Source organism: Puma concolor, chromosome E2 (assembly GCF_028749965.1).
Source record: "Puma concolor isolate L17-30 chromosome E2, mPumCon1.1.hap2, whole genome shotgun sequence".
NCBI classification, from domain to species: Eukaryota; Metazoa; Chordata; class Mammalia; order Carnivora; family Felidae; genus Puma; species Puma concolor.
In genome coordinates, this window is record NC_141681.1 from 5,017,996 (window position 1) to 5,042,966 (window position 24,971).

At 55.7% G+C, this 24,971-nt stretch overlaps 1 protein-coding gene and 1 long non-coding RNA gene across 6 annotated transcripts in view; one reads left to right on the forward strand and one right to left on the reverse strand.

Moving 5' to 3' along the window:
- Positions 1-502: 502 nt before the first annotated feature.
- The window catches only part of LOC147573324 (uncharacterized), a 28,300-nt gene continuing 3,831 nt past the window's right edge, over positions 503-24,971 (forward strand). Inside the window, exons 1-10 of one of the 4 annotated variants that reach the window (XR_015244628.1) lie at positions 503-744; positions 3,464-5,876; positions 6,641-6,725; positions 9,739-9,838; positions 10,341-11,833; positions 12,022-12,068; positions 12,605-15,762; positions 20,317-20,445; positions 20,543-20,644; positions 20,870-21,974. This is a non-coding gene — a long non-coding RNA (uncharacterized LOC147573324). Of the gene's footprint in view, positions 745-2,789; positions 5,877-6,640; positions 6,726-9,738; positions 9,839-10,340; positions 11,834-12,021; positions 12,069-12,604; positions 15,763-20,316; positions 20,446-20,542; positions 20,645-20,869; positions 21,975-24,971 lie in introns of those variants that run through there. The other 3 variants (XR_015244629.1, XR_015244626.1, XR_015244627.1) reach the window with 3 other exon arrangements.
- ATP2C2 (ATPase secretory pathway Ca2+ transporting 2) overlaps positions 9,708-24,971 on the reverse strand; it is a 62,578-nt gene continuing 47,314 nt past the window's right edge. Inside the window, exons 14-27 of one of the 2 annotated variants that reach the window (XM_086688790.1) lie at positions 24,413-24,514; positions 23,060-23,149; positions 20,241-20,342; positions 18,752-18,908; positions 17,898-18,068; positions 17,085-17,182; positions 16,943-16,993; positions 15,581-15,747; positions 14,222-14,290; positions 14,027-14,143; positions 12,595-12,742; positions 11,357-11,455; positions 11,061-11,202; positions 9,708-10,071 (exon numbers count right to left, since the gene is read on the reverse strand). In XM_086688790.1, the coding sequence (XP_086544916.1) occupies positions 9,953-10,071; positions 11,061-11,202; positions 11,357-11,455; positions 12,595-12,742; positions 14,027-14,143; positions 14,222-14,290; positions 15,581-15,747; positions 16,943-16,993; positions 17,085-17,182; positions 17,898-18,068; positions 18,752-18,908; positions 20,241-20,342; positions 23,060-23,149; positions 24,413-24,514 (1,632 nt within the window). In that variant the 3' untranslated portion in view covers positions 9,708-9,952. The remainder of the gene's footprint in view (positions 10,072-11,060; positions 11,203-11,356; positions 11,456-12,594; positions 12,743-14,026; positions 14,144-14,221; positions 14,291-15,580; positions 15,748-16,942; positions 16,994-17,084; positions 17,183-17,897; positions 18,069-18,751; positions 18,909-20,240; positions 20,343-23,059; positions 23,150-24,412; positions 24,515-24,971) is intronic. The other variant, XM_086688789.1, reaches the window with a different exon arrangement.

A 24,971-nucleotide genomic window follows, 5' to 3' on the forward strand; every position in this document is an offset into this window, starting at 1 on the left:
TAAAGGAGCCTGTGCCATGATCTACGGATCACTGCCAAGGTGTGGTTCTGTCACCGATTTAAACGTGGGGAGGGCGGAAGCCCCGCCACGTCCCGTTGCATAAACTGGTGGTGAGTCACTGGGAAGTACTGACCCGGGTTCCTGACCCTGGCACCGCCTCCTCGGTGTCACCCCCTGGCCCAGAGTGGCTCCCCGAGGGGGGTGACGGGCCATTCGATAGCAGGGACTCACTTTGAACCAACTCAAGTGACCCCGGCTGCTAACTGCGATCTCGGTGGGTGTCTGAGACGGGCCGGAGGAAACCAGCCGCACCGAGAAGTCCTTCCCCGAAGAGCTGTGGGCTCGTCTCCAGAACACGTATCTCTTCCTCGCCTCTCTCTCCGTAGACTTTTCACTTTCTGCAGATCTGACGAAGAACGTGACCCCTTATGATCGACATCGCCGGATTCTAAGCCATCGTCAACTGAGCTGTGGGCATTTTTCAGCTTCTGCTTTTGCTGCCAGGAGGCTCCTCCAACTTTGCACTCGGCAGTTCCCCCCCGGCCGAGCGGAGGGCCTTGCAAACTAGAAGGCACGCGCGTGCCCGGCCAGCGCGCAGAGGGACAGCGGCCTGACACAGACTTAGTCACTGTTGATTCTGCTTAAAAAAGCCAGCTTTTAATAAGCTTCTCTGGTACGTTGTGTGCTGTTCTCAGCTGCTGGGATCCCAGGCACAGGACATTAGGATCCTCAGATCTCTCTGTAGTAAGTTCTATTTATTACTGTAAATCCAAAGAGTTAGGTAGGTTCTGCACCTTCAGTTTGTTGAGGAATTTGCTTTCACGGAAAGGAAACTAGGGGCGCCTGGGTGGCTCAGTCGGTCGGGCGTCCGACTTCAGCCCAGGTCACCATGTCAAGGTTCGTGGGGTCGAGCCCTGCGTCGGGCTCTGTGCCGACAGCTCGGAGCCTGGGGCCTGCTTCCGATTCTGTGTCTCCCTCTCTCTGCCCCTCCCCCACTCACGCTCTGTCTCTCTCAAAAAGGAGCAAATATAAAAAACATTTTTTTTGTCAATGCAACTCCATACCTCACTAATAACAGGTCTGCTGGTATCTGTACCTTAAATACCTTCACTGCTGCCTCTGTTTATGGCTGTCAGAGAGGGTCAGACTTTGTCGACCTGCTTTCCTTCCTTGTGCTCATTGTCATCAGAGTTCAGATTACAGCCCAGGGTCTGTCTCCCAAAACGGCACCCTCACACGAGGAAGGGCGGGCGCCTCCGGGCGCTCGGCAGCCTGGGGTCGGGGTGGGGGAGGCGGCGTTCAGCCTTCCGGTGACCTCTTTCGGTGCGAGGCTCTCCGCACACAGACCTGCTCTCTGCACACGCGCCACCGGGCCTGGGAAGCATGTGGTCTTAACGAATGAAGAGTTGGTTCTTTTGTGCAACAGGAATAAGAATTGGGGACCCGTGGTTTCCCCTTGAGTGAAGACCAATCAGGGCCCCAGAAGGTGCTCGAAGGAGGAGGCAAAAGCATGTCGTTTGTGGTGCAACCATGGCTACTGTTAGTTTTTTCCCCACCGCGTTTCCTTTACTTAAAAAAACGGCCAGATGTGTACACGGTAAGGAAGCTTGAAACACGCAGGCCTACATCTCCGTCCAGCTCTTTTCCCCGCCGAGAGGCAAAGCCACTCATGAGAAAACCACAAGGGGACTCCTTGCACACCCGGCGTAACTGTGTTTTCCGCGACGGCGTGTCCCCCGCTCTAATTTTTTTTTTGGTGGAGATCGCTGAGTCTCCCCATCTGTGATTTTTGTCGGGAAGAAGAAACTCTTAGAAGTTGAATGGTTGGATCCAAAAAATGCCTCTTAATTTAGAGGCTGACACATGAGCCAACCTCTTTTGAGGTTTTATAGCCCTGCCGTACGGGAGCACCTGTTTGCTGCGTTGGTGTGGACACGGTGTTAAAACTTCGTTTTCGTGGACCTCATCGCGTCTCAGCTTCATTTTTTCAAAAGCCGTCTGTGTCCTGCCCTCCTGGTGTCCTAGGGTGTCGGTTTTCTTCTGACTGATGTGCAAGAGTGCTTTTTGGAACGAAGCAAAGTAGCTGGTGACTTGCATGCCAAGTATTTTTCTCCAGTTTGTTGGACTTGATTTTTCTATACGTGAATTTCGCATTTTGTCCCATTTAGCCAGCGTTTCCCCTTAAGGCTTCTGAGATTTGTGGTATGCTTGGAAAGTTTTTGCCCACTCTGTGATTTAAAAAAAAAATGCTGTTGTCTGCTGCTGCCCCTCCGCTTTGCATTTTTCCTTCTAAATTTTTGATCCATTCAAAATGTATTTAAAGTTTTTTTTTTTAATGTGTTGTTTATTTTTGAGACAGAGGGAGAGCGTGAGCAGGGGAGGGGCAGAGAGAGAGGGAGACACAGACTCCCAAGCGGGCTCCACGCTCCGAGCCGTCAGCACAGAGCCTGACGCGGGGCTCGAACCCACAGTCCGCGAGATTGTGACCTGAGCCAGAGCCGGATGCTTAACCGACTGAGCCACCCAGGCGCCCCCATTCAAAATGTATTTTCTTTTTTTTTTTTTTTTAATTTTTTTTTTTAATGTTTATTTATTTTTGAGAGACAGAGAGACAGAGTCTGAGCGGGGGAGGGGCAGAGAGAGAGGGAGACACAGAATCGGAAACAGGCTCCAGGCTCTGAGCCATCAGCCCAGAGCCCGACGCGGGGCTCGAACTCCCGGACCGCGAGATCGTGACCTGGCTGAAGTCAGACGCTTAACCGACTGCGCCACCCAGGCGCCCCTCAAAATGTATTTTCAAATGTACCTCTATCTTGTCCCAAAATAAATTCCACTATCTTTTATGTTAAGTGGTACATTTCTCTCCCACTGACTTAGAAGTTCTGTCTGTCTCATCACCTGAGTGTCTCTTTGAACTTGAGTCTCTACCTCATGCTTTAAGTCGTGGTGTTTTATGATAAAAAATGCCAGAGCTGTTCCCCGATGACTTCCGGGTTTCTTTTGGAATGTTCCTCCCTATGCCTGCCTGTTGATTTTCTCCGGCCGCTGGTAACCCTTCTAAAAAGTTTGATGGTTGCATTTTGGAGACCGCATCGAACGTAGATTGGCACAGGCAGGGTGGACATCAGGCTCATGTGGCTTCCTCCTGTCCCCGAGGATGGGAACATCGAAGTTTGCGATGTAGATTTCGTCGTTAGTATCGGCACTGTATATGGATTTTTTTTTTTCCTCCTGAGGATTGTTTAAACATAGGAAAGCCCTTGATTTTTCTACCTAGTTTTGTACCCCAGCTACCTTGCTGAATTCTGTGGTCTGGGGGTCTTGAACCTTGGGCCTCAGAATTCTCTAGAAAGCCTCCTGAGGTGCAGATGGCAGGGCTGGGGAGGGACCTGAGAGTGGGCCTTTGTAAGGAGTCCCCAGGCTTCGTGTTTTGGCCCCTGTGATTTCTTCTCTTTCCCTCCAGCCTTATTGAGATCTGACGGATACAGGAGTCTGTGCAAGTTTGAGAGGTAGGTACATACAGCGTGTTGAATGCAATCGTAAACGATTGTGTACCTGGAAATGAGGATAATTTCCCTACTCTGCACTTTCTAGGCCTTTTATTCTTTTAATTGTATCAGCAAATTCTTTAAGAACTTCAATAGCAGTGATAGGCCCTCACCATTCCTGACTTTGATGGAAATGCACCTGGCCTTTTACTGTGAAGCAGGGTGCTTTTCAGATACATTTCCACGTAAAGGAAGGATCCGTCTGTAATTACGTTCAAAGTTTCCGTCTAGATGGTGAATGTTATAAAAAGGTTTTCCCTCTTAAATAAGGAACCCAAATCAGTAGGGCTCTAGCCGCTGAGCAGTGTTTGTATTTATTTTTTCTTTAATTTTTTTTAATGTTTTTATTTATTTTTGAGACAGAGAGAGACAGAGCATGAGCAGGGGAGGGTGAGAGAGAGAGGGAGACACAGAATCCACAGCCTCCAGGCTCCGAGCGGTCAGCACAGAGCCCGACGTGGGGCTCGAACTCACTGCGAGATCATGACCTGAGCTGAAGTCGGACGCTTAACCGACTAAGCCACCCAGGCGCCCCAAGCTGGTTTGTATTTAAACTGCCAAGCTTCGAATGTGTGAATTCAGTTGGACTGGGTTCAGTACGTGTGTGTTCAAATAGGTTAGTCTGGGGCGTCTGGGGGGCCCAGTCGGTTAAGAATAAAATCCATTCTGACGATTTTTTATATCCTGGTAAGTTTTTCATCTTATGCAAGTTTTCGAGTTAACTTACGTACGTTTGACCAGACTACGTGAAATCTTTTGAGCTGTGGCTTTTTACTTCCACTTTCCCTACATTATGTTGTAGCAATTCTGTTTTTCTTTTAAATTAGTTTTGCTTTTATAGTATCTCCTGCTGTTCGTTTCTTTTTCCAGTTTGAGTCGATTGTTAAGTTCCTACATGAAGAATGGAAGTAAATGCATATATAGAGGTATCACTTTTCTCTTTGAGCTCTGCCTTCTTTGGTATACTGTATAGACTCTGATAGATGTGTTCTGGGTTCGTGGTTGGCTTCTGGATTTTCTTTTTTAAATCTTTATTTCTCTTAGAGAGAGACACAGGGGAGGGGCAGACAGAGGGAGGCGCAGCATCCGAAGCAGGCTCCAGGCTCCGAGCTGTCAGCACAGGGCCCGACGCGGGGCTCGAACTCACGAACCGTGAGATCGTGACCTGAGCCGAAGTCGGAGGCTCAACCGATGGAGCCCCCGCAGGCGCCCCCGTACTCAGAGCCTTCCACTTGGAGCCAAGAGTTTAGAAATTTTTGTGGGCTGGAGAATTTTCCTACAAATGGGGCTGTTCACTTTCAGTTTTAATAAATAGTAATTAGGGGAGCCACCTATGTCCTGTCTACTTGGGATTGTGGTTTTAGTTGTGCCCTTCCCTGTGACCAGGTAGAGTCCCTGAATGAATTCCCTGTGTGTCTTCCTACATTTGCCGTACGGTGCCCTGTGAGTGTGGATGTTGAGTTGCCGTGTGCCCAGGCCTGTTGAATTTTCAGTGGTGAATGTATCTCGTTGAATTCCCTGCCCTGCCTTCCCTCATGCTTTTGGCCTCGATCTTAATCTTGCCTGCCGTTAATGATGTCACGCTGCTGTGTGTGTTACTTGGAGTTTGCCTGGTATATTTTAGCTTGGTTTTTCGGAGTCTTTTTTTTCTTATAAACTTAATCTTGACGTAACTTGAATCGACCTAGAGCCTGCAAAACTGGTGCTGAGAGGTCCTGGGCACTCCTCTTCCAGCTTCACCTAATGAAAACATCTTCCCTCATCGGAGCACAGTCACCCAAGCAGGACGCTGGCATCGGCACGGTATTAGCAGCGACGCATAGACCTTATTCGAATGCCGCTGGTTTTTCCAAAGCCCCTGCTTTTAGGCACACTCAAGGCTAGGGGCACAGTCTTCCAGATGGCAAAGTCTGCCCAAGCCTCCCGACACCCACTACTCGGTCCGAGGGCCCCCCAAGCCGCCCTCAGGTCGGACAGTTCGCTGAAGAGACAGAACTCACCGAAACCGGTCGGACTGTTGGTCAGGCTTGTTACGGGGGAGGATACACATCAGCGCCAGCCGTGGGGTGGACCGGCAGTGTTCCAAGAACAGAGTTTCTGGTCATCCTCACTGAGCCCGACGGTGGTCTTGGGGACCCCTACCATCAGTCTTGGGAAACTTGATCACATGTAGAGATTGACGTGACCCTCGCTACCGTCAGGATCCAGAACTGTCCCATTTGCCTCCCAAACTCCTTCCTGCTCCCCCTCTTCCAGTCCCGCCCTCCTAACGCTGACCCCTGACAACCTGTCATCCACTCTGTCACCTTGTCACTTCGAGGATGTTAGGTAAATGGAACCGTACCATATGTCACCAGTAAGACGGGTTTCTGCCACTCGGCGTGATACCCAGGGGACCCACCCAGGATGCGACGTGGACGCTCCTGAGCCCTCCACTGTGGGGGGGCCGCTCGTCGGCAGAAGGAGGCGTGGGTGGTTGTAAGATGCGGCTCTTCCGAGTGACGCTGCCGTGGGCGTGAGGGTCTGTGCCTAGAGTGGCGAGGCTGGGTCACAGGCTAAGCGTGTGTTTGACCAGATGGGACGCCATCAGCCTGTTCTCCAGAGTGGCTGTGGTACCTCCCTGCCCTGTGACACATCTGGGCACTGGTTGTCCCACATCCTCGCCGGCCCTCAGTGTCCTGGGCGTGTTTTCAGCCATTCGGAGAGGTGCGTTTACTGCCTTTATGCCCTCTTAAGAGCTTGTGCCCTTTTTCTGTTTTTTTTTGTTAAATTACAAATTTTTTTTTTTTAAATTTTGGATCAGCGTCGATTGTTGGGTTTGTGATTTGAAAATACGTATTTTCCAGTCTTTTTTTTTTTTTTTTTTAATTCTCTCCACTAGTGACTTTCATGGGCAAAATGCTTTCACTTTTGGTGGAATCCAGTTAGTTTTTTTTCCTGGATTAAAAAAACTTTTTTTTTTTTTTTTTTTTTATTCAAACCTCATTTACCATGTTAGGTTAGTTGCAGGTATACAACACAATGATTCAACAATTCTCTATATTTCTTGGAGTTCTTTAAGGTCTGTACCTAAATTTTTTTTTTAATTCCAGTATAGTTGGATTGCAGAGTGATATTAGTTCCATGTGTACAAGACGGTGACTCAGCACTTCTGTACGTCACCCCGTGCGCCTCATGGTAAGTCCTTACCCATAATCCCCTTCACCTGTTCCACCCATTTCCCCGCCCTCCCCCCACTCCGGTGACATCAGTTTGTTCTCTGGAGTTAAGAGCCTGACTTTTGGTTTGTCTCTTTTGTTCTTTGTTCATTCGTTTGTTTGGTTTTGACGGCACTTAGGCGCGAAATCATAGGACACGTGTCTTTCTCTGGCTTATTTCACTTAGCGTTATACTCTCTAGGCACCCGTGTTGCTGCAAATGGCAAGATTTCATTCTTTTTATGGCTGAGTACTCTTGCAGTGTGTGTGTGTGTGTGTGTACCCCACATCTTGATCCATTCATCGACCGAAGGATATTGGGGCTGATTCGTATCTCAGCTATTGTAAATAATGCTGCAGTCAACATAGGGTTGTATAGATCTTTTTTTTTTTTTAATGTTTTTTATTTATTTTTTGAGACAGAGAGAGACAGAGCATGAGCAGGGGAGGGGCAGAGAGAGAGGGAGACACAGAATCCACAGCAGGCTCCAGGCTCTGAGCTCTCAGCACAGAGCCCAACGCGAGGCTCCAACTCACAGACTGTGAGATCATGACTTGAGCTGAAGTCGGACACTTAACCAACTGAGCCACCCAGGCGCCCCTGTATATATCTTTTTGAATGAGCATTTTTGTTCTCTTTGGTTCCTCACAAAGTTAAAGATAGAATTACTGTGTGATCCAGTAATTCCCCTACAGGGTATTTTCTCAAATTTTCTTACCTTTTAGGGGTGGTCTTGTGGGGTCATGTCTAAGAACTCTGCCTAACCCGGGATCCCAAGGATTCTTCTGCCCCGTTTTTCTGTTTTGGCCTGTGTCTCGAGTTCATTGGTGTGGCGGGCATGAGGTCTGAGTCGAGGGTGGCTTTTCTCGGCCGCAGATGTCTGTCCCCACATCATTAGCTGAAATGACCATCTTTTCTTCATTAACTTGCTTCTGGATTGGTGTCAGAAGTCGCAAGGTTTCTTTTTTGGGGGATCGGTTTTAACTACATCCCTGTCCTCACACGTTCTAGGATTACTCGGGTTCCTGCCTTTTCAGTGCGAGTTAGTAGCTTGTGGTTTTCAAGGAACTGGTTCATTTCCTCTAACTTGTGAATTCACTGGAGGGGGCTCTCATGATAGACCACCTCCGTTCCTAACAGAGGTCATGTGTGTCTCCCTTTGGTAAACCTTTAGCAAGACTGGCGATCTTTTTTTTAAATTTTTTTTTTAACATTTATTTTTGAGAGAGAGAGACAGAGCATGAACGGGGGAGGGGCAGAGAGGGAAACGCAGAATCGGAAGTAGGCTCCAGGCTCTGAGCCATCAGCCCAGAGCCTGACGCGGGGCTCAAACTCACGGACCGCGAGATGGTGACCTGAGCCGAAGTCGGATGCTCAACCGACTGAACCACCCAGGCGCCCCAGCAAGACTGGCGATCTTACTGGTATTTTCAAAGAACGAGCTTTTGATTTCTACCCGTGTCTTTGACTTCACTGATCTCTGCTCTTTCCTCTGTGTATTTTGGTGAATGTCCCTTTGCTGTTGATGGGTGGGTGTTTTACAAGTGGAAATCCGGCTAAGTCTTCTGTATTTTGATGAAAAGATGCGTGTAGTCTGACTTATTCGTTGGACTTGATGGTTCGTGTTGTGTCTTGTTTTTATTTGTTTTGCTTTAGCACTTGTTTATTTCATCTCTTAATTTGCAGTCTACCTCGGGCTATCGTGGACGGTAGAAATAGGGGTGAAGGGTACTTTCTGATGTCGCAGTCTAAGTATCGGTCGGCCGGGGTGGGTCTTGATTATTTTTTAAGGGGAAGCACGTTGCTTGGACGCATCCTGACTCAGAGTCGAGCTGTGCACAGGCTTGTGCGCGGGGCAGGTTGTCGGCCTGTCTCTCTGAGGGGTCATCAAGGGTTGGCAGCTGCTGGGCGGGTACCATCCTTGTGCGAGTGGCCTCCCCCTCCAGGCAGCCCTCTCGATCATGTTTCTGCGGGCCCGGCACATGTGTGTGTCCTCATTTAGCTGTGGGGTCACGTGTGGGGGCTTCAGAGGACACTGCAACCCAGACCGTAAATCCTACTTGCAAAGAATCGGAACTCTGCCTGGCAGCTGCAGGGGTCCACTCTGACCTCCCTCACCCTGGCCTGGCCCAGACGGCCGGCCTCACCGCCACCGTGGCGGGTGTGAGGGTTATTTTGTGGGTCAATTTCGCCCGGCCGTGGGGCCAAACAATAGTCTAGATGTTCCCGTGAGCTCTGTTTCTCGGAGGGGGGGGGGGGTGATTAACATTTATAACGGTAAACTTTGAAGAGAGCGGGTTGCCTTCAGAGGGCGGGTGAGCCTCATGCAGTCCCTTAAAGGCTTAAGAGAAGGGCCCGGGATCCCGGAGGAGGGGAGCCTGTCTCTGCCTGGAGCTGCCCGGGAGACCCCGCCTGCCCGAACACAGGGGACGGGCCAGCCCGACAGTCGCGTGAGTCACTTTGTTAAAACAAGTCTCTATTCCCTCCCCCTCCTGTTGGTTGGGTTTCTCTGGAAAAGGCTAATAACTGGGGGGTGGGGGCGGGGTTACAGCCGTGGCCTCATTTCACGAAAGCTAGGGCTCCACTGCTGGCTCTGCGTGGCCGGTTCCTGCCCCCTGTGGGCTCTGCATTTTGGAGCTGGGTGGGCAGGCCTGTTGTAAGACAGGCCCCGGGGGCTCACGCTCAGGGGGCTGGCAAGCACCCCGGTCCCGGTTCCAGAGGGAAAAGGCCAGGCCTTCGCTGAGGCCACCGGGGCGTGACTCTCTCTCGCCCCAGATGCGGTGGATCGTGAACGAACGGCTGCGTGGGGATCCCCCAGGGGCCACCCGTAGAAAAACTACTTACCAGGCGCCTGCAGAGCCCTTAACAAAAGGGTACAAAGCCCCCCACTTTACGGTCGGGGACACGAGGCCTCTTCCTCGTGCGGGGGCTGCTGTGGCACAAATACGTGGGCAGACGTGGTTAAGAAAAATCACTGTGATTTAATAAATAGCAAGGTGTTGCCGTGCGGTCTCCAGAGCTCAGCCGGAGAGGTTGGGGTGGACGCGGGCCCGGGCCCAGGCTTCCTGCCGGTTTCCCAAGAAGCAGATCAGGTGAGGGACCTACCGCACGGTGTCCTAAAAGCGTGCCTCGGGAGGGGGGCTGGGGGAGGGCCACAGTCACATAAAAATATAGATTATTGAGGGGTTGGACGCAGGCGGGGGCCGCTATGCATCTTCCTGGTGAACCTGGGCTTTCTCGGCTCTGGAACAGAACTTTTCGCATAGTTTGAGCAGCTCTGACAAAATGAACACGGATGAAGCCAGTGCGGTTAAAAGCAACAAGTCTGCAAAAAGGTGAAAAGAAAATGGGGTCAGAGTGCACGGTGCCACCCTGAGGCTCCCTTCCCCACGTCTCCGCTTTGGTCGCAGAGAGCCCAGAGGTGAGGGGCGAGGACCCGGGAGCCGAGGACCAGGACTTCCCCTCCCGGGAGGGACGGATGTCCGTGCAGCTCCACAGGACCACCCCGTCCTTCCAGGGGGCTCAGGGCTGGGGTGGGGGTGCGCTACCCCCTCCGGCAGTAACAGGACCCTCCCCCATCCATCCTGAGGGCAGACACCCCCCACCCCGGCCTCGTGCTCCGAGCAGTCGTGTCCAGCACCTCAGACCCGACCGTGTCATGACCTGTGGCCATGACCTACGCTGGCCTCCCCACCTGCTGGCTCCCACCACGTAAGTGGCTCCGGTCGCTGCTGTTGCTCAGGTACCCTCCTCCCCCCACCCCTCCTCCCACTTGTGTGCTCTGTTAGCTTCAGGCAAAGGCGGCCAGTCACCCCAGGCAGCTCACAAAGAAAAGGCTGGAATTGCGTCCGCCTGGGCGGGGAGGCAGGGGAGCCCCAGGATTCCACCCCGGGGCAGGTGCGCTCGGGGTCCTGGACGGCCGCGGTCATTGAATCATGTTGTGTTTAGCCCGAGCTGCTGGGCGGCCCGCTCCCTGTCTCGGGGTCAGCAGGTGCCCAAGACCCACGAGCCCCCTGCCAGCGGGGGCAGAATGAGCCGGGACTGTGACCCGCCATGGCGCAGCCCCCGGGCCTTGCTGCGTCGCTCTGAGCCGCCAGCCCTGGGACAGGGAGGCCGTGTCCCCTTCTGCCCTCGGTGGCCCTCCCGGTGGAGATGCCTCATCCTCTGCTTCCCCGTGTACTCCATGACCCCATCACATCGCCCTCCCACCCCGTGCGGCCGGCCGGGCACACGCAGGGACTTCGTACCTGGAACACCGCGTGTCGGCGCCTAGGCACCGGCCTCTGCTGACCCCTCACGTCCCCGCCCACTCACCGAGGGCACCCAGGTTCTCCGTCTGGAAGATCTTCTGCAGGGGCGGGATGTAAATCACGGCCAGCTGGCCCAGAATGGAGCCCAGCACCGAGTACAGGAACATGGGGTTCCGCAGAAAGCCGATCTCAAATATCAGCTTGGTCTGTGAGGAAAAGGGCACGTGTCAGCCGGGTCACAAGCCACGGCTCAGAGGGCGATGCTCACAGAGGCCTACTCGGGCCGCGGCCGCACCATTCGTCCCCGAGAGCGCGACTGGGTCCCGCCAGGAAGGGAGGGGAGGGCAGCCCAGGGCTCACCTGAGAGCGGCAGGTCAAGGCGTTGAAGAGGTCGAAGAACACAAAGCAGGTGAAGGTCATGGTCGTGGTACGCGGGGTGCTCGCCTTGTCTGCGGGGATCTGGAACACAGAGGAGCGCAGGGTGGGCGGGCCCCGGGAAGGGGGGTGCTTCTCGTGATGATGAGCACGGAGGGAGCAGGAACTCGAGGGGCCTGGAGCGCCCAGCAGAGAGCGGCTCTGCTAGGAACTGACCACGACCGCCCCCTGGGCTGGAGTAAGGGGGGTGTCTCACGACCACCCCCCATCCCCCCCCACCCCCCGAGCTGAAACCCTGCACAGGTAACGGGAGCATCCCTTCCTGCAGCAGGTGACATTGCCTCCTGGGACAGGACAGGGCTATAGCTGCATCCACTGTCACAGACAGAGGATGCACACCCTCCCTGGTGCTGCTGTAGGGACCTGAGGCAGGTCTCCTCCCGGGCCTGGCCTGGAGCCAAGGTGAGAACATTCCCTGCCTGAGGGGAGGCGGATCCTTCCTGCCCGAGCTTATGACTGTCCCAGGGTTCCCCGCAGACGCCCTGGCCGGGGTGGCGTGAGTTGGAGCCTGACTCCAGAGCCCCTGGGGGGCCCCCCCACACTGAGGCCCACCGTGCTGGCACAGGAGGGCCTGGGTCCCCTTCCCGCAGGTGGAGCACAGGCTGGACACGGGCGGCCACACCACCTTCCCGGGCAGGTGAGAACTGGGGAAAACGCAAGGCCCCTCCTCTGGGGGGCGGGGCTGGAGAAAAACCGAATCTGCCGTGGTCCCGTGTCCTGCCCCCACTTGCCTGGGTCTCCACCGAGAGCACCGCGTGTCAGCACGGGGGCCCGTGGAGCCACCGAAAGGTGGCCCCTAAGCTCCCTCAAATAATCACCTCCAGGGAACACGACGGACTTCCTTCTAATAGATTGCAAATTGTTTCCTGGTGACCATAGAAAGTGGCAGGGGCATCGGGTCCCTTTTAGAACAAAATGATTTTTTTCCCTGCCGGGGGGGCTTCCTATCCTTCCGCCTTGTCCCCACCTCTGCAAAGTGAGCTCCTGGTCCCCCGCCCCCCCCCCCCAGGGACAGCCCCCTGTATGTGCACCTGTCTCCCCAGTCAGAGCCGGAGCCCCACGCGCCCGGGAGGGGACCATCCCCGGTGCTTGGTGCACAGCCGCTAGGCTCCCACCACAGGGGCTTAGCGAATACAGGCCGAGCCAGTGAGAACTTGCCCCACCTCTTTCCAGAAGATAAAGAGGGTCCCGCTGATGATGACAGCAGCCGACAGGAGGATTTTCAGGATCAGGGCTTTGCCGAGAATCGTGTCCTTGACGTTCCGCGGTGGCTGTCGGAGGGCGTCTTTGTCAACCGGCTCTACCCCCAAGCTGCTCGGAACAAGACAGGGGAACCTTGACATAAACCGCGAGGACACTTAAAGTGCTGAAGCTGTACAGGCTCTCAGGTCAGCCCCGAAGACACAGCAAAGAGGGGGCTTTGGCCAAGTGCCCCCAGGTCGTCGGCAGGAGCTCAGTCTGGTCCCACTCTTATTAGGGGGACTTCTCCGTCCTTGCTGGAAGCCCACCCCTCACATCCTCTGCCCTCGCCCTCCTTCCAGGGTCCCCACCCCCCACCCCACCCAGCCTGGGCCCCAGGGGAAGCCACACACCCGTCGCTGAGCACGGCAGAGGAAAATCACCCCCCAGCTGACCACACCACGGTCCTGGAGCCACTCTGGGTCACCCCTCATGATCGCACAGTTTCCATCACAAGGGGATGCCCAGCAGGCTGGAGAAACGGGGTCCAGACGCTGCCCCCCAGGGACCCGCCTTCAGCCGACTGTGCAACAGCGGGACTGGGGCTAGACCAGCGGAAGACGGGACATGGGGCACCGAGGAGGAAGCCGGCTGCATATACGGCTGCGGCCAACTTCCCTCCTGGCCCTGCTCCCAGCGTGTGAAGAGGGACCTCCCCCTGAGCCCGGAGGGACAAAGCAGGACTCCTGCCCTCAGCGGCGACAACTGTGATAATTCATGGTGACATATATGTATCACATTTATATCACACACACATATATAATCAACAACAGCATGTACTGTGTGCTCGAACCCAGTGCCTCGCATGCTCCTGGACGTCTGGCTCCCCGACTCCGAAGGTGGTTCTTCCTCCTGCCCGTTCAGCTACCCTCACCCTCCCTTCTCACCCATCCACCCAGCAACTAACTCGCCGACCACCTACTGTGTGCCCAGCACCGTCCCGGGAGCCGGGAAATGCTACAAGGAACAAAAACCTTGCCGTAGGGGAAACGGGACATAATCAGATAAACAAGGACATACGTATTTTCTCCTCTAGGGACAAATAAAGCAGAGTGGGAGAGCCCGGGGGCTGCTGTTAGAGCGATCACAGAGGACATCTCCCAAGTGGGGACGTGAAGAGAGGAACTGAGGCGTGGAGTCACCCAGGGAGCACATCCCCCCCTCCACCGCCCGCCCCGGCTGCCCATGCAGGTGCTTCCTCCTATGCCCAGGGCATCCCGCTGGCTGTCTTCCCTGCAGTGTGCCACACTCCGGCTTTGCAGGACACCTGGGGATGGCGTCCCGTACTCGGTGCAAGGGACCCGAGGCGGCAGAGTGGGCTGCTGGCGGAGCCTCGCGGACAGCCCGGCACCTCACCTCTGCGCCGGTGGCCCGTCCATGATGATGTTGATCCACAGGATCTGCATGGCGTTGAGCGGGCTGGGCAGGTCGCACACGGTGGACAGAGTGATGAGGCTCAAGGCCGAGATGCTCCTGCGGGGCACACACCGGGCACCGTCGATGGCTGCACGCGCAGCCCGACGGCCCTCGGAGACGCCGGCCTTGACTTACGTGCTCAGCTGAAACCGCACGAAGTTTTTGATGTTATGAAAAATCCCCTTGCCTTCCTCCACCGCGTTCCTGCAAGAGGACAGAGCGTTTCTTCGCAGAGGGCCCGCTGGGAGCGACCGGGCACCTCCGGCAGCCGTGGGAGGGAGCGATGGTGTCACCGGAGGTGGCCTCGCACGCAGGCGCCCCTTCCCCTTCCCCCCGCTGGCGGCTCCAGGACAGAGAGGTACAGGAGTACGGTGGCCTGGCCAGCACCACCCGCCGCGGGGGCCCGGACCGCGGGCCATGATCACCCTCTGTACGAAGACCATAGATTACTCTCCCGCCTGAGCCCAGGGACCCCACCCTCACCCGGGACTTGGGAAGCACTGACTGCAACCCAGAGATGCATCTGGGCGACAGGCACAGCAAGACGGATCAAACCTGCTAATTCGCCCCAGGGGGGTGGCACGAGGGGGGGGGGGAGAGAATTAGGAGGCTGAAAAACATCCTTGGTATGTTCAGAAAACCGTAAAAGTCCTTTAAAAGCCTTGATCTTGAGTCACGAATGCAGAAAACTGCCTAACCCTTTTTTTTCTGCTAAATTTTTTTTTTTTTTTTGCAAAAGAACTAAAACTACAGAGTTATTTATCAACTGCATCTCAGGACTTTTTTTTTTTTTTAACTAAGGGGGAAGGGGGCTAAGGATTCCTAGGGTGAGTCAATCCATTTACAAAGACAAGACTCCTCCGTAAAGTCAAAAATCGCACCCAACTTCAGTTTTCGCTCATTCAGAGTTCTGACAGCAGGCTTAAGAAAACTTCCGTGCCACCCCCCATTATTACAATGGATTTATGAGTAAAATCTCGATTAGAACGAATTAAAATCAGACCAGAGGGAAGGCAAACTTGTTAAGAAAACAGAGAAAAGGGAAACAAGAAACCAGGTGTTTTGCAATCTCGGGAGCTTGCGATCACACAAGGGCCAACAATTAGAGCTCCTGCCCCGTCGCTCGTCACTTTCAGCAACATGAAACCTACGCATCCGCACAAACACGGGCCCTCCAGCCGCACATGCTCACTCTTAGCGTTTTTCACTTAACCCCACAATGTGAGCATTTCTCCGTCTTTAAAATGTTCCCCAAAACATGATGTTTCGTGGCTTCGTGGCACTCCTCCCCTTGCTGTCGGCAGTTAGGGTGGCCTAGGATTTCCCCACAGACGGTGCTGCAGCTGACACATTGGAGCCTGCCTCCGTCTGTGCACCTGACCCCGGCTCACCCGTCGGATGCACCCTCAGGCCGTGAGGGGGGCATGTCGCGAGGGGGGCAGCGGGTCACCGCGGGCATTTCTGACGCTGAAAACCAGCCATGGAGCCACTCACATGATGGCCGAGAAGTCATCATCCACCAGGATCACGTTGGCAGCCTCTTTGCTGACATCTGTCCCCGTCTGCCCCATGGCGATCCCGATATCCGCAGACTTCAGGGCGACCGCGTCGTTCACCCCATCCCCCGTCATGGCCACGACTGCCCCCGACTCCTGCAAAGCCTTTGGAAAGAGGAGGTGAGTGAAGGCTCATTCGTGTTCTCCAGTAACAAACAAAAGTCAACAATTTACCCCTGAAACCACGCAGTGCCCCATGGGATTAAGTAAGTCTTAGGAATGACTTGCATGGAGGTTTCCTCCCTATAGCTAAAGCCCCCCAAACAGCACGAAGAATAAAACAGCACAGAGCTAAAGAACATCTTTTCTTTCTCTCTTTTTTAAAATTTATTTGGAGAGGGGGTGCCTGGGTGGCTCAGTCGGTTAAGCGTCAGACTTCAGCTCAGGTCACAATCTCGCGGTCCGTGAGTTCGAGCCCTGCGTTGGGCTCTGGGCTGACGGCTCGGAGCCTGGAGCCTGTTTCCGATTCTGTGTCTCCCTCTCTCTCTGCCCCTCCCCCATTCATGCTGTGTCTCTCTCTGTCTCAAAAATAAACGTTAAAAAAAAAATTTTTTTTTAAATAAAAATAAAAAAAATTTATTTGGAGAGAGAGCGAGAGGGTGTGCGTGCAAGCAAGGGAGGGGCAGAGAGAGAGGGAGACGGAGGATCCAAAGCAGGCTCTGTGCTGATGGCAGACAGCCCGATGTGGGGCTCGACCTCCTGAACTGTGAGATCACGACCTAAGCTGAAAGCTGGATGCCTAAGCGACCGAGGCACCCAGGCGCCCCAAGAGCTCATTTTCAAAGCGCTTCCGGGGAGGAGACCCAGCGCACCAGCAGCGCCCTCCCCCGGGCACAGGCAGAAAAATCACATCCAGTCTCCACCGGGCACCCGCCGTGTGCCAGGTGCTGCGCCAAGAGCCGCACGGCCCGGCCTCCTGGAATCCTCTCACTAGCCTTGTGAGTTGGCTGACGTCATCCGTACAACCCCGGTTTACAGACTGGGAAACTGAGGCCTGGAGTTCGGTAACAAGAATAATGCCAGAGCGCTCGACTAACAGAGACTGCCTGCTTTTTAGTCTGCCCTCCGCACCACCCAATTCCTGCTCCTGCTTTTGCTGTACGTGGCCAAGGACAGCCTGTTCTCCCCTCCCCGGGGGCTGGGCAAAGGCACCGCCTGGTGCAGCCGTCCCGGGCCTAGAGAAAGAAGCACGGCTTGAGGACGGCCGACGCTCCTGCCAGCTTGGACCCAGGACCTCCCCCCGGGGGCAGAGCCACCGCCCTGGACTGACCCCAACGGACGCATGAGGCACACAGCTTACCTTTATGATTTTGAGCTTGTGCTTTGGGCTGGTCCTGAAGAAGACAGAAACCTGGACACAGAGGCGGAGAAGAGTCCGTGAACTTGGGGCTGAAACTCCCCCCCCTCCCCCCGCCCCACCGAGCCCCCTGGGAGGACCCCACCTTCCCGACACAGCCAGCCAGCTCGTCCTGCCCTGTGCTCTCCACCTCCTCCCCGGACATGGCTTTCAGCTTCCCGTTGCACAGGCCAATAGTCCTTCCTGCGAGGTGCAGAGAGCCTGCTCTGAGGGCCCGCTCCCGCCCCTCACTCCCCCTGCCTGACATCAGGCCCCGTCTGGGCCGCAGACCACGACCACAGCAGAGCCGCGAAGGCTACCCCCCCCCCCCCCCGAGCACCTGCTACGCGACATGATCCCAATTCCATCCACAGAACTAAGGCCTTATTGTCCCTGCTTTAACGATGAGGAAACGGAGGGGAGTGACCTCCCCCAGGTCCCAGAGCTGCCGAGCGGCGATGCTGGGACCTGACGTGGTTTTGTCTGATTCTAGAGTCTGATTTTTTCACAGCGCCGGGTGCCTTGAGACAGAGCAGGGAGAACCAATCACGTGAATAAGAAGAACGAGAAGTGGTGGGAGGTGGGGGGTGGCCGGCCCCCTGTGGGAGAAGAGCCCGGAGGCCAGTGTGGTTCAGTGACCCGCCCGGGGCACACAGAACCAGACCAGAACCCGGACACGGGCAGATGCTGTCTGGGAAGAGGCGGTGAGGTCATGGCTGAGAGCCGTGGCCGGCTCTGCCCCCTTCGGGGCACCTGCTGACACTTTAGAGACAGCCGTCTCTGTCGGGGGGGAGCGCCGGCCCATGAACCTCAGGGTCTCTGCGAGCTCACAGCAGGTGGGTGGGGGCGGGTTAACCCGCAGGAGCAGCCCCGCAGGAGGGGACCCCTCCCCGCCCGGTGCCCACTGCGCCCCACTCACCTATAGCAGAGGCGGTCTCCAGAGCATCTCCCGTTATCATCGTCACGGACACGCCCGACTGGTGGAGAACCTGCACCGCTTCCTTCACGCCGGCCCTCGGAGGGTCGATGATTCCAACGAGACCCAGAAAAGTCAGCCTCCCCAGCTCGGGTCCGGAAGCCAGGGCCAGCACTGAGGAGACACCGAGAGCCGTGGGAGGTCCCCCGCGGGCCCCAGGGGTGGGAGGACTCTGTCTGGGAGCTCGTCCCGGCCTTGACTCTGTTTCGGTGCGTGTACCATTGGTACAGGTGCCATGGCTGCGGGTGCCAAGCCTCCCTTTCCCCAGGCTCCCCTCCCCGCCCTGCCAGGCTCTGTCTCAGCCTCGCCTCACCCCCTTATCAGCAAGCTGCTAGCAATTTACAACGTCTGTTTCCCGCAGGGAAAACCCAAGGCAACTGACACCCGGCCCCAGGCTTCTCACTTTCCCCGGAGGGAACCCACGGGTTCCAGAGCGCTTCTCTGAAAACAGGCACTGTGGGAAACCCGAGTTTCCAGCTCATCGGGGAAGGCGGCATCCCCGATTCAGGACACTGGAAATGGCCGAGGAATGAAATGTCTGCCTTGATGCGAAAGAGCTTTGGGTTTTCCTGACCGTGGTCGACGAGCAGGACGACCAATCGGGAAAATCAGCGTTTCTGGGGCGCCTCAGTCACACGTCGGGAAACCCACAGGCGCCGCGTCTGGACTAACAGGTGTCACATGGTGGCAGAGGTGGGCCGGGGCGGGGGGGGCCTCTCTGCCTTTCACGTGGCCATTGACCCGGAAGGTCAATGCTGCACACTTAAAGCGCGGCGCTGGGGACGAGAGGTACCAACCCCGCAGGCCGAGCGACCCCATCCTCTTTTCCTCGTGCTGGCACAAGGCTGTCTGCTGGGGCGTCAGTGGCAGGGAGAGGCCTCCGTTGTTGTACGAGGTACAGTGATTAATCACCTCTTCGAAGGCCCCCTTCATGAAGTAAACGTCTTCCTGGTCCTTGGAAAAGAAGAAAAGGAAAACGGCTGCATTCCTTGGGTCGGCTCCTTGGAGAACTTTGATCCGCAGCCTCTCTGTGCATCAGGTGCCCTGTTAACGTCACCGAGAGCATCCCATACGTGTCATCAGCCACACCCCAGCCGCTGTTAGGCCTTTATGTGTGTGACTGACTGCGGGACGTCTATTTCCACTGGGACTGTCGCCTCCCGAGGGCAGGTCCCCTTTCTGTTTTGTTCACCCCTTGCACGGAGCTCACGGAGCCCCAAACCGTTCTCCTGTGTATTCGTTAAGCTCGGTCTCCTGCGGATGGTAAGCTCCACGCGGAAGGCGTCGTGACAGCCCGGGTCACACCATCCCCGGCATTAGCACGGCGCCTGAAAGCTCACGGCGGGCGGGGGGATGAGCTTGTGTGAACCGATACGGAAAGATGTCCGAGACATCGCTGAAAGGGGAGAGAGCAGATTACAAACCCCACACACAGCACGACCTAGTTTCAAAACCACCACCCCGTACGTCGCTCTCTGCATGTTTAGGACCTCAAAGGTCCCATCCCAGACCGTGGAGGGGGGCTGCCTTGGGTCGCGAGACACGAAGGGCGGGATTATACGGTGCTTCCGTTTTTAAGTCACGTTTCTAGAATCTATTTCAGTGAGAATATATTACCAGGGTCTTTGGGGAGAAAAAAAAGATGTGAAGGTGAGCGCAAGGGTGTATCTGTGGGCGCGCACGGATGACACGTGAGCTCGCCGTTCACACCGTCTGGGGTGGGTGGGTGCTGGGATGCGCCTCCTGGTCCCCCGCAGGGCTGAAGGGCTGTCCCCACCTGGTGACGATCTGAGGCACTCATGTGTTCTTGTAAAGAACTCAGCACCAGGATGTTAAGAAGGGACCTCCAAGTTAGCAAGAGGGTTTGCTGCTAACGGTGGGAGCCCACGTCAAAATTCCCCGCACGCACAGGTCACGTGACTACCAGCTCTCGCTCCCGAGATTTCGGACTCAGGGGTTCCGGGTGGAGCCTGGGAATCTGCATTTTGTTTTAAATTCTGTTTTCAGTTTTTAAAAAATTGACATCCAGAGAAGCTGCATTTTTAACCGATTCCCCGGGGGATGCCACTGGTCTGGGAAGCCCACCTTGAGAACCACCGTTTCGGACCAAAATCTCGGCAGGAGACGCCAAATGATCAAAGGTCTGAGTGCCATCAGCCGGACGGTCCTGTATTTGACCCTCCGTGGAAGCAGCTGGGAGCGCTCAGCTTTCCTCCTCGACACCTGTATTCTGCTTCCTTCGGGGTGCAGGGGAGAGGGTGGGAAGGGGCAGAGAAGAAAACTCACCACAGTCTTGGGGCTGCATTTCACTGCCATCCACCTCTGCTCCGAGCTGAACGGAATCTCCTTTTTTCTCACGTAGGAATCTTTAACATCAGCTAAGCCCATCTAGGAAAAGCAAATGCCACGCTTCTCGTGAGTCATCCTGAGCCAGCCTCGCTGCAAAGCTCAGGCCGCCTCCGTTATTCATTCGTCAAGCCATTTCTGGCAGGTAAGGAATCCCAGCGTTTAGCTCACAGAGAAAGGCCATTTGCTTTCAAAAGTCCCACCCGGAAAAAAAAAAAAAAAAGTCTCCTCTCTTGTTCCAGGGGCAGGGCCAGCTGGTCCTGACGACAGCTTCTGGCCAAAACGTGCTCAGAAACAAAAGCCCGTGGGCTCCCCTCCAGGAGGAATGTTCTAGACTCAAAGAGGTAGCAGTTTCCCCCCAAAGAAGCCCCGCTTAGTGGGGTGGGTTGCTGTCACGGCCCGGGGTCCTTGCCAGGCCTGACATTCGTGGACCATTCTCGGGCCAGTTACTTGACATCTCTGAGCCTCAGTTTCCCCAGCTGTATACCAGTCCCAACCCACGCACCCCCCCCCCCAACAGGAGAAAATCGGTTCTGAGGAGGCAAAAATCTACTCCTTTATCCATACAGTACCCAGACAGAGAGTCTATCTGTGGGATTAAATCTTGTGGGGACTGATCAGGAACAAAAGAAATGCCCAAAAAGGCTCTTCGGGAAGGTCTTGTGAATGACCCTGCATCCCTCCAAAAGACGCGTCGACGCCCTAACCCCTCAGTGTCTGCGAACGTGGTCTTGTTGGGAAACAGGGTCTCGGGGGGTGGAACCAAGTTAAGATGAGGTCGTTCGCGTGTGTCCAGATCCGATAAGACGGGTGGTCCTTGGACGAAGGGGACAGGGCCACGTGAAGACGTGTCCGTGAGCCAAGGAGCATCTGGCACGACTGGTCACAGGTGGAGGGGAGGGGACCAGGGAGCTGCCCACACCTTCCTTTCAGACCTCCAGCTTCGGGAACCGTGACAGAGTAAATTCCTGCTGCTTCAGGCACTCAGGTGGCAGTCCTTTATTTCAGCCACTGCGGGGAAGCTAGCAAGGGCGTGACAGTGCAGAACTGGTTCAGAACCACTGACCTCGACCCTGAGACGGGTTCGAGGACGGACATGATAAACACAGAGCCCCGAGCCTGCCACACGGTCACGGGAGGCACTTCATACATGTCAGCTGTCACCAGGCTCCCCTACTGGTTCCGGCCCACGGAAGAGTAAATCGTGACCCGTAAAGGAGAGGGGGTTCTGGAACATCGGTCCTCTCTGGGCTGCACGGGAGGCAGGCGGCGGGAGCAGGGGTGGAGACCCCACACCGGGGTTGTCTCCTGCTGGGACAGTCGGGCCACTGTCCCCGTCCCGGACAGCAGCCTGCGGTTGAACAGGGCCAGCCGGGGCCCTCTCGGAAGAGGCAGTAAGGTCTAGTCGGTATGACTGTCATCCTGGAAAGAATTTTCTTCCCTGAGTGTAACAGTTTCTTAACATAGCTTGTTTACAGTTATAGGGACTTTCTGTTTTAAGTTTATTTATTTTGAGAGAGAGACAGACACAGAGACAGTAGGGGAGAGGGAGAGAGAGAGAGAGAGGGAGAGAGAGCATCCCAAGCAGGCCCTGCGCTGTCGGCACAGAGCCTGATGCGGGGCTCGAACTCGTGACCTGAGCCTAAATTAAAAGTCGACCGCTTAACCCCCTGAGCCACTCAGGTGCCCTACTGTTATTTTTTTTTTAATATTTATCTTTGAGAGAGAGAGAGGAAGACACTGCGTAAGCGGGGGAGGGACAGAGAGGGAGACACAGAATCCGCAGCGGGCCCCAGGCTCCGAGCTGTCAGCACAGAGCCCGACGCCGGGTTCGAACTCACGGACGGCGAGATCACGACCTGAGCCGAAGTCGGACGCTCAACCGACTGAGCCCCCAGCTGCCCCTACAGGGACTTATTCAGAGGGTGACTCTTCTCCCCCTCCTCAACCCAACCGTGCAGCACTGTCTGCCTGAACTTGGCAGAGATGGGTAGCTGGGTCTTGGGCTGGGGGAGGGACAGGGGAACAGACGGACGGAGAAGCCGTCCTGGGGGCCTGGATGAGCGAGGGAAGGGAAGTAAACCTGAAGGGAGAGCCCGAGGCAGCCGTGGGAGGAAGGACAGAGGGGCCCCAGCACCAGAGGCAGCAGGAGGAAGGGGCAGAGGGGCTGAGGAGGACGCGGGGGTCAGCTGGTGCAGGACAGGCACCCCGAGGTGGGCCTGGGTCCCTCTGGGGAGGGGTGTGATCAGACCTCCTGTTTGTGCCCAAGGCGGAGCAGTTACCCGGCCCGCCCACCGCCCACCGCTCAACACCCGGGGCAGCGGCTCCCCGCCTAGCTTTGGGCACAGAATGGGGGCATTTCTGCAAAGTCACAGACTCAGGGTCTGACCACGGAGCCCTGCGATCCGTCAAATGCACTAAAAGGAAGGGGTCTTCCTGCACGGGAGCTCGGGGGCCACCAGGTGGGTCATTCCTCTGTCTCCCCAGCACCTCCGTGGGGTCTGAGCCACGGGATGCCCTAGGATTCTTGTGGGATGGTCGGGAAGGGTTAGAGGCCTGCAGAATGTTCCAGAAGCACACAGCATCTCAGAGCCCATCGCCTCCACCAGCCGGCGACAGCCTAAGGATGTTCGGGGCCGCTCTCTCCATTGTTACTAAGCTTCTCCACTCCTCATTTGCTCAGACAGGCGCCCGAATTCCGCCCCTCATCCAGCCCCCAGCGGAAGCCCTCCCGGTGTAGACCATCAATGGGTCCCTACCTTCATTGCCAGGGCGATCAGGGCGCCTTCCGTGGGCTGTCCCATCACGGCGTTTTTTCTGATGATGGCGTTGTTGGCCACACAGCCTGCCTGAAAGGCGGGATTTTGGAAGATCTGCAGTTAACTCTTGGGAGCTGGCACCCCTCGGGGTCCTGGGCTCACTCAGGCATGTGAAAAAGCCACACGCTGCAGGCTTGACCCATTTGGGGGGCGAGGCCCGGGGTGGGCGTGAGGGGCAAGACGTACTCTTTAAAATGCATCCCAGTCCCCGCTCTTCAAAATAAACACCGTGAACATTTACTGACTCTGCTGAACCCTGGCTGTCACAGGCCGAATGGTGGGGAGGCTGGGGCGATAAGAGTGGCCCCTGATGGGTACGGGGTTCCTGCTTGGGGTGACAGTGTCCTGAAATTGGATGTGGCAGTGGCTGCACAACTCTGTGAAGGTATTAAAACCAGTGAACCATATGCTTAATTTAAAGCAGGGAATTCTGGGGTGCCTGGGTGGCTCAGTGGGTTGAGCGTCCGACTTCGGCTCAGGTCATGATCCCATGGCTTGTGAGTTCGAGCCCCGCGTCGGGCTCCGTGCTGACGGCTCGGAGCCTGGAGCCTGCCTTGGATTCTGTGTTTCCTCTCTCTCTGCCCCTCCCCCACTTGTGCTCTGTCTCTCTCTGTCTCTCAAAAATAAATAAATGTAAAAAAAAAAAATTTTTTTAAGGGGAGAATTTTGGGGTACAGGCCCGTCACCCTCAACTTAAAAAGACAACGAAAATAATAGAAGGAAACACACGAAACGCGCGTGGGGGTGAACCCCAGCTCCCTCCCTCCTGGGCACGCACATCACCTCGCTGAGCCCGGTTCTTAATCTGCGCACTGAGATCACAGGACGGGCCTCGGCCTCGAAGGGGTGCTGGGATAGTTAAGTGGCACCAGTGAGGCGGGACCTTCACAGCTCACGACAAATTCTAGAAGACAGCGGCTCAGTTCACACCTCGGAGGGCACTGGGTGTGTGGGAGGCGTCAGTCTGGCTAATACAACTCGTGTCGACAATTAAACAGGCTCATTGTCTGGCGTTCAATGAACACCCACCCTCTGCAGGCACCTCTTTAACGCCTGTCCAGCAGGCAGGGAGGAGCAGGAAGGGCTCCAGCTCTCTCTTACTTCCGGTGTTCCCACCTATTTCTGGGCCCCTGTGACACCTGACCCCTGGCAGGGGCGGGGCGGGAGGCCCAATGGTCACCAACACCTGGTTGGTCCAGTAGCCGGGAGCCATCGATTGTTCCTCCCTTCTGAGAGAATAACCGTCAGCTCCTTTTAAATGTCTGTTTCCACCCGTGGGGCTTTGACACTCACCTCTACTAATTTCCCCACCGAGACGTTGTCAAACTCCTTAACGACCTCCTTTGAGGGTAACAGACACACAGTCCCTTTGCCGTTATAGCCAACTCCGCTGACCTGCAGGGCAAAGCCACAGAGAGGATGTCACCACGTGTCAGTAATACACGCCCCCGGTTGTCCCCTCATCTCTTTTCTGGGAGACCCACCCCAAGGACATAATCCTACCCACCAACGAGGCTGCAAGCAGGAGAATGGTCCCTGCAGACCGTGTGTTAACCAGAAAACCTCACTAAGTGCCGTGCTTTCGAAACTTCTCTAAGCTTGGGGCGCCCGGGGGGGGGGGGGGGCTCAGTCGGTTGGGCATCCGACTTCGACTCAGGTCATGATCTGGCAGCTCGTGAGTTCGAGCCCCACTTCGGGCTTTCCGCTCCCTGTGCGGAACCCACTTCGGACCCTGCCTCCCTCTCTCGGTGCCCCTCCTCTGCTCCCGCGCTCTCTCAAAAATTAGAATTAAAAACAAAGAAATTGCAACAAGCTGATTCCATGGGCTATTCGGGAGCCAGGGAAAAGTATG